This window comes from Trypanosoma melophagium, assembly GCF_022059095.1.
Source record: "Trypanosoma melophagium isolate St. Kilda chromosome Unknown ctg8segment0, whole genome shotgun sequence".
Lineage (NCBI taxonomy): Eukaryota > Euglenozoa > Kinetoplastea > Trypanosomatida > Trypanosomatidae > Trypanosoma > Trypanosoma melophagium.
The window spans coordinates 300,001-313,820 of NW_027125192.1; the positions used below are offsets into that span (position 1 = coordinate 300,001).

The following is a 13,820-nucleotide window of genomic DNA, read 5'->3' on the forward strand; positions in this document are numbered from 1 at the left end:
ATAGCATCAAATTCATCCGTAGTGGTTATCGCACTTATGCGTTTCCTATGTGAACTTGTAACACCTGGAAGATATGGAAGATTACATGTATCATCAAGTACTAATAGTGCAATGGGTTTAATGTTATTTAAACACCTTTGTGGTCTTATCGCGAAGGTAGGAGGAAAATGTTTTTCTTCTGAACGTATTATGGCCCTTGATGGGTCATCATCAGATTATGAAAATACACTAAAACCTTGGATGCTTTCTATGGAAATATTAAAATTATGTGTACAGGGATCTTTTGTACCTTTTGGGGCTATGTTGTATTACAATGATGAAACATTTGAGTATACTGCAGCAGAACTTTTATCTAAACTTACTTTATTAGGACCTAATGTATTTAAAGAACATGCAAAGTTTGCTACTACCGCACTTGATTTACTACGTTCTTTAACAGAAGAAAATTTGTACTATCCATTACGACAATTAAAAAGCAATGAACTAATAACTTTAATTAATACCGTTATCATGATATGTGAGGATGTAGATGCCCCATCTGGGGTTTTACTCTTTGGATTGAGTTTCCTCACCTTCATTGCTGGACTCGTACGGGAAGTCAAAGCCATGCTCCTCACCCCCTCCCAACAGCCATCTCTCTCTGGCAATGCCGCATTGGCGAATAACAGAAGTAATAGCAATACCCCACCACCACCGTTATCGCCCATGTTGCAGAGTTTTGTTCCACCACTCCAATTACAGTCATCCTCCTCACGCGGGGGAACACAAAATCGACCACCGCGATATGCACGGGAGGTGCGGGAACAATTAGCCGCACTGCTTGTCCCACATGAGGACTTATGGCAGCGGCTTATTACAGTGGCGATGAATATTATTGCATTTCGCGATCGTGCGGTAAGTGCGAGTAGTGCGGTGGTGTTTCCTATATTTGAGGCACATCCTCCTTTTTGGTTTGGATTTATGGATCAATTTGTGACATCGTTTCCAGAACGTAAACGGGCGGCTGTGCGGGAGGCGTTATCAGCACTCACACATGCGGGGGAAACACAGGAGAAGTTCTTCTCAGAGGTGTTTACGTTTCGGCAAGCACTACGACGCCTTAACGTTTAATGTGGGATGACGATATTATATATATATATATATATATATATATATATATATATATATATATGTCTGGAGTAATATGTATGAAGTTTTTGCCGGGTAGTTATGAGCTGAGCAATGGTGTCTGTACTTGTAATGGATGAAAAGGGAACAGTTCCCCCTTTTTTCTCTTCTTTTATTTTTCATTGTTTCTTTGTTGTTTCATTGTTTTTTTTTTTTTGCTGTCCTCTCTCTTTCTGTATTCGTTTCTTTTTTTTCATGTTTTTTCTCTGGGATGCCTCTCTCTTTCTTTTCTCCTACAATTTGTGCATATTGTTTCTTTTTAACTTTTTTCTTCCCCCCCTCCTCCTTTCCAATCTTCATATGGTGTCCAATATCTCTGCTTGTCTGTATCCGTGCAATATATATATATATATATATATATATTGACAATGAATGAAATGCGCAGAGACTGGGGGAAAACATGGGAGGTTGAACGTAAGGCGCAGAGAAACACAGCAGAAAAAGGGGACAGAGTAAGAAGAGAATCAAAATGTGGATACAATGTTGTTATGGGAATCATTGGAGGATATAAAATAATAAGTGGAATATATATATATATATATATATATAATATTATATTATTGATATATAGACTCTAATCGAGAAGAAAAGGAATAAGAAATGTGCCGGAGGAGAGAGAAATGGGAATTAAAGAAAGGTAAAATGATAAGAGAAGGGAAAAGTGGAGAATACGGGCAGGAAAGGTAATGAGAACGAAGAAAAGGAAAAGAAAAGAGGTAAAAACAAACAAAATAAAAGAAATATGGAAATAAGATTACATTGGCAGTGGTGGAAACGGGAATTAATATTTTTAATACGTTCCTTATTCTGCATGTTCAATGTTAAAGCATCGATACGGGTGAAATGGGAGGGGGACACAACGGAGAAGAAAAAAAGGAATATTATTAGCGAGACGTGGTCCAAAAGAGAGAAAGGGAGAAAAAAAAAGAGGTGTGTTATTAGTGCTCGTGAAAGAGAACTGAATTTTTCATTTCCTTTTTTTTTGATTCTTGTACGGTGGGGTGATGTGGAAGCTGCATTGGGACTTTTCACGTTTTGTTTGCTCCCATGTGCCTTGCTGACAATGTGCAAAATTTTGCAAGGATTGTTTCAATGTTTTTTTTTTTGTTCCTCTCTTTGACTTGTACACTTATCTTCTCTCTTTTTCTTTCTATGTGTGTGTGTGAGGGTGTGTGTTCGTATATATACATATATAATGTGTATTTAGTCCTCTTTTATTTGAGAAATGGGAAATAGCAGTGAATATGCCTATGGGAAGGGTTATCTTTTTCGGCTTCTCCTTCTTTTCTTTGAAGTTAATATATTTTCCATTCTTTACTTTACTTTGTTTCCTCTTGTTCACATTATACATGCGGCTTTCCAATGATTCTACCTAGGATAACAGTAATAATAATACTAATACTACTACTACTACTACTACTAATAATAATAATAATAATACAACATCACGTACTCACTCACACACTATATGTAATACAATACATACTTTCTCTTCTCTTTTCGCTCTAACCACACCAATTTAGTCCACATTTTGGCCCACTCTTTCCCCCTCCGATCTATTTTCGTACGAGTTTCTATCGATCTATCTATCTGTGCATCTGGTCTATCCTTATATACATATACACACAAAAGAAAACAAACATAAATAATGAGTGGAGAGGACTTCTCATCTTATGAAGTGGAGTACCGCACACTTCTGGACCCCGCCGCCCCGCTCGACAGCCGCATCCGCGAGTTGTACCGCCTCAAGTCGGCGCTCCTCCGCACCCCCGCCGGTGTCCACCTCCTCGCCGCCGCCGTCGACACCACCGACTCCGTCCTCCTCCAGCACGAGTTCGTCTACAATCTCGGCCAGTCCGGCCTCCCCGCCGCCGCCCCCGCCCTCCTCCGCATCCTCCAGGCCCCCGGCCGCTACGACCCCGTCACCCGCCACGAGGCGGCGGAGGCCCTCGGCGCCATCGACGATCCCCCGGCGGCGGTCCGCGAGACACTCGAACGGTACGCCACCGCCGCGGTGGAGCCGCTCGCCGCCGTGCGGGAGTCCTGCGAGTTGGCACTCCGTCGCCTGCAGCTCCCGCCCCACAGACGCACACCAGCGCCGGGGTGTCCCTTCGTCTCACGCGATCCCGCCCCCGCCTTCCCGACAGACAGCACGCAATCGGCAGAAGGCGAGGGAGAAGGGGAGATTCCACGGGAGGGGGATGTTGCCGCACTGCAGCGGATACTCTGCGATGACAGCGGAGCCACATCTCTGTGGCGTCGCTATGAGGCCATGTTCACACTCCGCAATATTGGCACGAAAGAGGCTGTAGAGGCACTCGCCGTGGCCCTCCGCTGTGATACCGCCAGTGCACTCTTCCGTCATGAAGTGGCATTTGTACTCGGACAGCTCGAACACCGCGCGTCTATAGCTGCCCTCTGTGATGCACTAAAGGATGAGGAAGAGGCACCAATGGTACGACATGAGGCCGCCGAGGCATTAGGCGCTGTGGCCGATCCCGCCTTGTTGGATTTACTTGAGGCATACGCCAAACATAAGGAACCACTTGTGCGGGATAGTTGCGTTGTTGCCCTGGAGATGTATCGGTATTGGTCAAACTTTGCAAAGAAAACACAGGAGGAGGAACCCAATACTGCTATTACTGTTAATCCTTGATGTAGTCAGTGTGTTTCCACAGGAGGGGAAGAAAGGGAAACATAAAAAAAAAAAAGAGAAGCCCAAGGCTAAAACGGCAACAAGCATAACGAATGGAAGACGAGAAAAAAAATAAAAGGAAAACCATCAAAAGAAACACTAGAGGATTCTTTCCTTTCAATACTGTAGGACTCTTCTCTATTTCTCTCTGTTTTCCAATTTCTCTCAATTCATTCAAGAGTCAAAGTAAAATACAGTGACGAAAGGGGAGAGGGATGTAAAAAAAAAAAGGGGGAAGGAAAAAAAAAAAAAGGACCATAAGGAGTAATGGGACAAAATAGCATCCGATGCTGACAGCAATAGCTTTCAGAAGGGCGCGAAAAATGGGCTTCCCCCACGGAAGTAAAACTAAAGAGTGTATGGGTATGAAGAGAACAACAGCAATAACGCAAAACACTAGATAATAAAGCAATAATTAAAAAAATATATATATCAACAAGAAGGAAAAAGAAAGAGATGAAGACAACCGAATAAAATACCTGAAAAAGGAAAGAAAAAAGAATGAAAAAAAACTGTAAAGATAAAATAAAAATGGCGTTAATTGTATTCACAGAGGTAACGAATGAAAGAATTTTAAAAATAAAACATATAGCTACTTACTAGCAGTGATATGCACAGAATGAAGAAGAAAAAAAGAAATGAGAATGATAAAAAAGTGATTGTTTTTTTCTTTCTTTTTCTCTTGGAGTTGTGCTGACAACCTCTATATTGAGCGCAGTGGTGGTGTGTGTGTGTGGATGGGAAGTTTAATCCTTAATTATATTAGTTCTCTTCTCCATTGTGCGTTTACTTCAGGTCAAGAGAAAGGAAAGCCCTAAAAGAAAAAAAGAAAAGAAATCCTCTTTGTTTACTTCTGCTCTTTTTTTGATACTATTTCCACATATCATTTGACTGTGCATTTTATTTTTTCTGCGTTTTTTCTTTTTTTCCTCTGCAGAGTATGTATTTTTGCTGTACAGGACCGTTTCCTCGCTGCCCAAGGGCGATTTGTAAAGAAATCCCAAAGAGAAATAAATAAATTGTATTCATTATTTCTTATTATGAATGGTTATTACTCCTCTTTGAGCAAAATGTGTTTCTTTTATTTCTTTTCTTTTTTCTTTTCTTTGTTGTAATCTTTCCTTCTTTTATTCTTTCCCTGTTTACATAGTTTTGTCCCTTGTTTTCTCTCCTCCCTGAGAGACTCCAGTAGAGACAATAGGCACTCAAAACAAGTCTGAAAAAAGAAAGGAAGAAAGAAAGAAGAAAGGAAAAAAAGAGAAGAAGAAGGAGAGGAATCTTGACGGTGTGAAGAAAAGAAGAAAAGAAAAAAACCGAGAAAAAGAATAAAACAAGTGTTGTGTACAATATGAAGACACGAAAACAAAAGAAAACAGTGAACGTTAAATGAGAGAAAAAGAAAAAAAAAGACATTTGGAACGAGGGTCGTGAGGTGTAAAAAGGTAAAATATAACTCAAGTAATCCCCATCAGAATAAAAGAAAATACTAATAATAATAATAATAATAATATTATTATTATTATTATTATTATTATTTTTGTAAATCAGGAGGAAAAAAAAAGAAAAAAATAACATAAAAAGTCACTAATTGGTAGAACAAACCAAAGGGATTACGTTTTAAAGAAGGAGGATAAAGGAAAAAAAGAATAAAACAAACTGAATAAACTGCTGTGTCTATCCTTCTATTTATCTATTTATCCTTAGTATTATCTCCCTCTATCTCTCTCTCCATACAGTATTATTATTATTATTATTATTATTATTATTATTATTATTATTATTATTATTATTATTATTATTATTATTATTATTATAGAAAATGGGGCATTCTGATGCGTATGATATTTACATCGCACCCCTTGTGCGAGACTTCACGGTGTTTTTCCCCATGTTTCTTGCCTGGTTTGTCGTTCAATGGGGAGCCTCGCATCTCTTACCACTTTTATTCGGTCCCGCCTTCAAGAGACTGTCGAGGGAAAAACGTGTGGAAGTTATTGTACGCACCGTAAGTGTGTGTAATGGCCTCTTAATGACGGGAGCTGCCGTGTGCTTCCTTAGTGATCTGCGGGCAAATAATTTTATCTTTCACAATGACCAATACAGGGAAATCCCCGGGTATCGATTCTTTCGTATTACTATAATGTCCTATTTTGCCTGGGATATTGTGGTGTGTATTATGTACAGGTGGTCTGTTATATGGAAAGTTCACGCTGTTGCCAGTTTTATTGGGGCCTATTTACTCTCCTTTCCCTTTTCCGACCACTATGGATCTTATTTTACGGGAATGTTTGAGCTTAGCAATAGTCCCCTGCATTTATCCTCTATTGCACGTACACTTGAAATTCCATCTCTTATTCCGTTCGCCACGGTGATGGAGGGTCTTTTTGCGGTGCTTTTTGTTTGTGTTCGTGTGGTGGGTGGAAGTATTGTAGCTGCCTCGTGGTTAAAGCATACATGCATGAATTTAGTGGCAAACTACTACGCTGGTGGGACATTAGTGCATGGGGAGTTGCCGCTGATTATATCCATTGTTCTTCTTGTGGTCATTCAAACACTCCAGTACATTTGGTTTGCTGAGATTGTAAAGCGGATCATGGCGATGTTTTGTTCTTCTTCACTTACGACAAATGCCGTGAAGAAGTGTGTGAAGGTAAAACAGTTGTAATGAATACATATATATATATATATATATATATATATATATATATACAAATAAAAGGAAGAATCGAGTAGTGGAATGCACATATATTACGTGTAAACTCATGTTTTATGCGTATATAATTACAAAAATATGAATTGGAGTGATGATGAGAAGGAGAGGTAAGATCGCTGGAAGTAAAAAAAGAAAAAAAAACAAAAAGAGTGTGGTAAAAGTAACAAGAACAGAAATCATATTAATAAACAAGGTAAACCACCACACAAATGAAGAGTAGATAAATACTACAGTGATTGGCGGATTTACCAAAAGTGTACATTCGTTTCTCTCATTTTGGAAGTAAAAGAAACAAAAAATAAACCTGTGATAGGTAAGGGAGAAAAAAGGGGATTTTGGGGTTGAAAGAAGAAAAATATGTGCAGTATGCTAATGTTGATAATATATATATATATATATGTGAACATATGAAAGGCAAATGTAAGGGAAGAGTAACGGAGAAAAGGAAAAAGAAAAGAAATGAACATTGGATAAAAAAAAAGGCGAAATAGTTAATCTTTACGAAGGAGAAAATCACCCTTGATGGTTGCTTTTTCTCTGTTTGTTTGTTTATTTTTATTTTTTACTGTAAATGAATGGATCCGAGACTTATCATACCTTCTGTTTTGATTTTTTTTTGTTTTTCTTTCTTTTCTCTGTTTTTCTGCGGTATAATGCTTTTTTTTTTCCTGCCGTGTTTTCTTTTCTTAATTTTCTTCTTAGAAATACAGTTTAAACGAATAAAAGAAAACAAAACTTATTATTATTATTATTATTATTATCATTATCATTGTTATTATTATTAAATGTTGGTTTCCACACAGGCATTTCCTGAGGAGTTTGTAGTTCTTCACAAATACACGGTTGTTTGTGTTTGTGGCGAACTCTCATTTGTGATGACGTCCTTTTTTTTTTCTTCTTTTTTTTTAATTTAATTTCTTTTCTTTTTTTCTAATGTTGAGGATATTGATTATATATATATATATATAGTGATTGGGGTGCTCTGTTTATGCTTTTCTCTATTTTTTCTTTTTTTAAATAATAGTAAGGGAGGGGTAAGAGTCTTCTTTTTTTCCTTTTGTTTTTGAGTGGAATACTGTTGATTATTATTTAACTATTGTTATTTCCAAACAAAACGAAAAGAACAAAAAAAAAACCAAAGTAATAGAAGAATAGTATTTCCCCGTTATCCATCATCATTTAAAGGTATATATATATATATATATAGGTATCTCTATATATATAGTATATCATTATATATACAATATATTATATAGACAGATAGACTTGTAATATTGTATCTATTTATCCATAGAAAAAAAAAAACGTATTTCCGTACGAATAGTTCGATTCGTTTTCTTCTTACCGATCAAGAGAAGAAACAAGTGTAAACGAACCATTATAAATAGAAAAAAACAATATTCTGTGGAAGGAAATAAAATACGAAAAAAACAAAAGACAAAAGGACGTGTAAGAAAGATATTTTCATAAATGCCTCTGGGGTCACTGCATGTTAGAGGGCCCCAAACATATCTACCAGAGGGTAATTCACATCGTCGAAGTGGCAGCAGTAGTTATAATAATAATAATAATAATAATAATAATAATAATAATAATAATATTAGTACTATTGGAACTTCTGATGTTCATACCGGCACTACACTTCCGTTACTATCGAACCGTTTCAGTCAAATGCGTATTGGTTTACACGATCTTCCTTCCCTTGTCGTTAACACCAATGATAGTGTACTGTTAGACACAACTGGTACTTCTATGCTGGAGGGAGTGGCGAATAATAATAATAATAATAATAATAATAATAATAATAATAATAATAATAATAATAATAATAATATCAGTTCTTCTGCCAGGTCTGGTCTTCACAGTGTAGGACCATTCCCGTGTTGGAATGATAATTCTTTTTGCAGTGTGGCCGATCACATTCCTTTTTCCGTTGAGTCTCCACGAGTAGGTGGTGGTGTTTACGCTACTCATACAAATACAAATACTCATACTAATACTACTCATAATAATAGTAATAATAATACGAACACAACGCGTACAGCAAGTGCGCCGCCCTTTTCACTTTCTGCACGGCGAAGAAAGACGGAAGGAGAGGACAATGGGAATAGTGATGGAAGAGATGATGCACACGTAAGTAATAATAATAATAATAATACTATTAGTAGTGATATTAGTAATAATAATACGGATGCTGCATGGCGAGCGATTGGTTTAGGGCCTTTTCTCACAGAGGAGATGCCGCGTGGAAGATTTATTGTGTTAAATCTCCTTACCACATGGGGTGATTTGCATGAAGTGGGATTAAATGGAATAGAAATATTTGATGAAAAGGGTGAACGTATTGTTCCACTACCAGAGTGTGTTGGCGATAGAAATATACCGTGGCAGAACAGAGAAGAAGAAGAAAAAGGAAAAGATAAGCACAGAGGTAGAAATAGCAAGAATAATGATCCTAGTTCGATATGGCAACAAGGGGGATGTGAGGAAAGACGAGAAACAGAAGGTGGAATTACAACACGAACATGCGCTTTACCAAATAATCGTCTCTTGATGATTGTTCAATACCCAACGAATTTAGATAATGGAGTATCATGTTCTACAACTTCTACTAGATATGATAGTGGATCTGCTTTTCCTATTCATAGTAATAGTAATAGTAATGATGCTAATGATGATGAAAAGGATGTACGACGTCCTGTAGGAAATATTATAAATGGTATTCATAATACCCACGATGATACCAAACTCTTTACAATGCCCTTTACATCTGGGAATCATCACTTAATTGGTTTGATTCTTCCTAATCCCGTTATAATTTCAATGGTGCGAATATACAATTATGGTGGTCGTGGACGTGTGTATACAGATAAGGGTGTACGTTTGCTTGAAATGACTGTAGATGATAAACTTGTTTTTCGTGGGGAAATTGCATGTAATACGGGTGAAGTGGTGGCCCCACAGAGAGTGGGATTAGAGAATTGTGAGAATATTCTCTTTACCGAGGATAGAAATATCTTACATTCTCTTCTTAGTCATCCTACAGGCATAAAAGCGAATGGAGAAGACCCACTCACAACAAAAACAAGAACCCCAATAATACAGCAGAAGGCAGAGAAGGAATTAAGTGGAATATCCATATCATTATCATCATCATTATTGCAGGATAACACCGTACGACGATCCACCACAACTGTTTTATTTAGTACTGGGAAGGAAAACAAATCCCAGCGTATTGGTAGTGAAAGAGGCGTCGTAGTTCCTGCGGCTCTTCATACTAATACAGGAAAAGAAAAAGATGTATCTCTTAAACAAGATAGATCTGCTTCAAATACTACTACTACTACTACTACTACTACTACTACTACTACTACTACTATTACTACTACTACTACTATTAATAGTACTATGACAAACCCAGTGGTACAGTCTTCATCGAAAGAATGGGATTTGACTTCTTCAACGTGTCCAACGAACGTCACATCACTGTGTTTATTATTGTTAGGAACATGGGGAGATACGGAACGAATTGGACTAAGTGGACTTCGTTTGCGTGATGCTAAGGGAGATTTGGTAAGTCAACATATTACTCACTGGTATGTACGTTTCCCATCACAACACGAAAACAGTGAAGAGAGTGTTGTTAACGATAATAGTGATCATGATAATCATACATGGACTGATCAGTTAATTTATCTCTTTGATGAGAGAGCTGATACCGCCTTAACACTACCGTGTGAACGAGGAATAGAAATTATCTTTATCTTTCAAATCCCACTACCCACATTACGGTTTGTAGAAGTGGCGAATTACTCTCTCGGTGAACACACCTTCTGTGGAGTGAAAGAGGCACGACTCTTTCTATCTTCATTGTCACTATCTTCATATAATAATAATGATAATAATAATAATCCTATTTCTCCAGAAACACTCGCAGAGGCGTATGCCACTCTCTGGTCAGCAGACGATAATCATAATCATATTAACACACAAAGTATATGGAATACACACGGTATATTTGAGGTTACACCAGAGGAGGGTGTAAGTCTACGCAAGGCTCCGGCATTTTTATCAATTCCACGCTTTCAAACATACGACTTATCCCTAGCCGTTGCCCATACAAACATTAAAGGAGAAGGAGACATAAAAGAAGGAGAAATACGAGAAAAAAGAAATAAAATAGGAACTGATATAAATAGTCGAGCTCTGCGGAGTTCCCTCTCCCACAGTTTAAGTGCCTCTATGACTATACGTGCAGAAATGGGACTACGACGGGCCCGAATGGCATTAAAACCCCGGCCCGAGTGGCTGTTGGAGTATCAACCGTACATCACTCCACTCTTGCCGGTGGCGTATGTACTGAAAATAACACTTCTCATCGCTGCAAGAGACGCGGAATCACTAAAGCAATATGCAAAAGAATGGATGTTGAAGCCACTACACGCGTGTATGTTTGCGGATGAAAATGGCGAGCGTATTCGGGCACGAAGTGGGGGTAAGAAGAAGAGATCTAGTCATGGTGTTGAAGGTAAATCACCCAAAGAAAAAGTGAAAGAGGATAATAATGAGGATGGAAAACGTAAAAGAAGTAGCGCGAGTGAATCATCTAATAATGATATTGTAACGGAATGTCTCTTTACACCTTTACCAAATGCTATTCAGCAAGATGCTGAATTAGCTGCCGTGGCCGCAGAAGCCGGAATACACACTTCACTATTACAAGCGTCGGTATCATTAGTCTATGTGGCGGATTCCCCTTTTTGTGTTTCGCTCTTGGCACTAAACCGTCCATTAGTGGCGAGGGGACGTGAGGCTTGGGTGAAACAAGTACGTGTATTAATGGATGATGCCCTCGTGTATGATAGCGGCGATGCTGGAGTACCACAGCGTACTAATAATAATAATAATAATAATAATAATAATAATAATAATAATAATGATAATAATAATAATAATAATAATAATAATAATAATAATACGGGTATGGCTGTTTCCTCGCATGTACACGCATCTAATAATGAGGAATGTTTTGCACCTGTTGTGACGGAAAGTGAAATGTACACAACACGTGTGAGACCACTTGTCTTTTTCACTTTAGATGCGTCTGTGTTGGAAGAGGCACGTCGAGAAGTTATGACGGTGTGAGAGAAAGTGTGTAAGAGAGGCTTTATAGTTATATATATATATATATGTTGACAGTTTTCCAGTGTATATTGATTCTCTGAGGTTAAAAAGAAAAGTGTTGCTGCATGACTAAAGGAAGCACCTATCTTCATATTTCTATCTTTTATTATTATTATTATTATTATTATTATTATTAGTTTTTCTCTTGTCCTCATATTTGTATATGATTGCGTATGTCTCTGTGAAGGTAGAATTAACAGTGGATCAGTAATAAAACAGTATGAATATCAATGTATTTCGCTATTTTCTCTTTAAAAAAAGCAAAATACATCTCTTTTCCTTTTTTTTCTCTCTATTTTTTCTTTGTTTGTAGGTCGTGTCATTCTCTAGGTTTAGGACTGAAAGGGGAAAACGAGTAAAAAAAAAGAAAAATTTTTGCATTGTGAAGGGACAAGAGGAGAGCAACTTCGAAAAAAAAGAATAAGAAGGGTTAAGTGAATAAACAAACAAGTGATCGCTTTGTTTTCACGATACTATTCGGTTATATACACATATTTCCTACATCCCTCTGTATAATATATATATATATATATATATATATATATATATATATATATATATATAATACGGGAAAGAGAATTTTTAGGTGAAAAGTAGGAAAACAAACAAACAAACAAACAAAGAAAAAGCAGTCAAAGAAGAAGAAAAAAAAAAGGGTTTAGCTCATAGTAGCAGCTTTACTTTTGCTTTCTTTTTTTTTGCCACTAATAATACTAATACCACTATCGGTGTGATTGTACAAGTATCTGCCTTCTTGATCACAGTGGTATTTTCATCGTCGTTATCTTCCACCACCGTTCTCATTTGTTATTGTAAGTTGCCACTAGCAACTCAATAGGAGAAGAAGAAAAGGAAGAAAAATAGAGAAAAAAAGGGTAAGAGAACCGTGACTTATAGTTACAGTTATCTTTTTTACTTTTTTTTTAGATTTTCTTTCTTTATTTCGTAACTCTTATTTGCTCGTGCATATAGTTTTTGCACAGGCGAGGGGAATATAATTAAGAATAGGTATTACAAGACTGAAATAATACAGCGCTCTATAGACACTATCAAGAACAAAAGGAAAAAAAAGGAGTTATTTAATATCTTCCATTATCTTTTTTTTTTCTTCCTTGGCTCCATTTCTTTTTTTGTCAATTTTTTTTCCTCTCCTTATTATCTCTGACTTTCTTTGCTTACTTAGTTTACTTCACTTCACATATTCGGTTATTGGCACGTGTTGGGTAGGTATATCTATCTATCTATCTATCCCTTTTATTTATCTGCTTATCTGTTTTCTCTCACTTTGCGTGTGTAACCTGTATTCAGGTAAGCATATCTCTATCTCTCTGTTTGTATTTGTGTTTGTGTTTGTGGTCTCTCTCTCTATTTGGCCACCTGCACATACATCACTTACTTCTTTATTATATATATATATATACGGAAAGCGAGATATCTGTGTTCGTGAGGACACATATCACATTGCAGTGAGTTTTAGTACGTGAGAAAGTGTACCGAATCTATTTTTCTTTCGTTTGTATTAATTTGCGTTAGTGTTTTTCTTTTAAGCTTTTACTTTTATTATTGTGTTTGTGTCTGTGACTACAACTGTTTTTCAGTAGGGGGTTTCTAATATCTATTGTGTACTACTCATACTTGTATTATCACTGTTATTGTTATTATTCGTTGTTATTATTACAGACACCAGCAACCCCCACCATTCGTGTCAGTAGAAACAACAGAAGAGAAAGTTATCCGTGAAGAAGGTCATAATATACGACGAGCGAACCGAGGGAAGAATTTCTCTTTGTGTGATTGATTGATTGATTTGTGATTGATTGATTGATTTGTGAGTGTATATATATATATCTGAGCAGACGCATTTATTTACTTGCTTAGATAATACACGGAACGTTTCAAGCATCAAATTAAGGCCTAACAGAAAACACACGAGGGAAACCAGAAGGGCAAACAACAACAACAAAAAAACAGAGCTCTTTGAGAAAGGAATCTATATATATATATATATATATATTATATTTGTTTATTTATAAATATATAAATACAGGAGAAAAAGAGGAA

The 13,820-nt window shown here is 37.0% G+C and overlaps 4 protein-coding genes across 4 annotated transcripts in view; all 4 read left to right on the forward strand.

The window, feature by feature from the left end:
• LSM04_007921 (uncharacterized protein) overlaps nucleotides 1-1,110 on the forward strand; it is a gene marked incomplete at both ends in the record, with an annotated part of 3,300 nt that extends 2,190 nt beyond the window's left edge. Inside the window, one exon of the mRNA XM_067333262.1 lies at nucleotides 1-1,110. This exon is cut by the window's left edge and continues 2,190 nt beyond it. Within this exon, the coding sequence (XP_067186151.1) occupies nucleotides 1-1,110 (1,110 nt within the window).
• Nucleotides 1,111-2,815: 1,705 nt separating this feature from the next.
• On the forward strand, nucleotides 2,816-3,823 carry LSM04_007790 (uncharacterized protein; the record flags this gene model as incomplete). Its single annotated transcript, XM_067333263.1, has 1 exon — nucleotides 2,816-3,823. The coding sequence occupies one exon, from the start codon at nucleotides 2,816-2,818 to the stop codon at nucleotides 3,821-3,823; it is 1,008 nt and encodes a 335-aa protein (XP_067186147.1).
• A 1,858-nt stretch (nucleotides 3,824-5,681) lies between these two features.
• Nucleotides 5,682-6,527, forward strand: LSM04_001264 (TRAM/LAG1/CLN8 homology domain; the record flags this gene model as incomplete). The annotated part of the gene is made up of 1 exon (XM_067333265.1): nucleotides 5,682-6,527. One exon carries the CDS (start codon nucleotides 5,682-5,684, stop codon nucleotides 6,525-6,527), a length of 846 nt encoding a protein of 281 aa, XP_067186019.1.
• Nucleotides 6,528-8,045: 1,518 nt separating this feature from the next.
• Nucleotides 8,046-11,720, forward strand: LSM04_004548 (protein of unknown function DUF4457; the record flags this gene model as incomplete). The annotated part of the gene is made up of 1 exon (XM_067333266.1): nucleotides 8,046-11,720. One exon carries the CDS (start codon nucleotides 8,046-8,048, stop codon nucleotides 11,718-11,720), a length of 3,675 nt encoding a protein of 1,224 aa, XP_067186086.1.
• Between the last annotated feature and the right edge of the window lie 2,100 nt (nucleotides 11,721-13,820).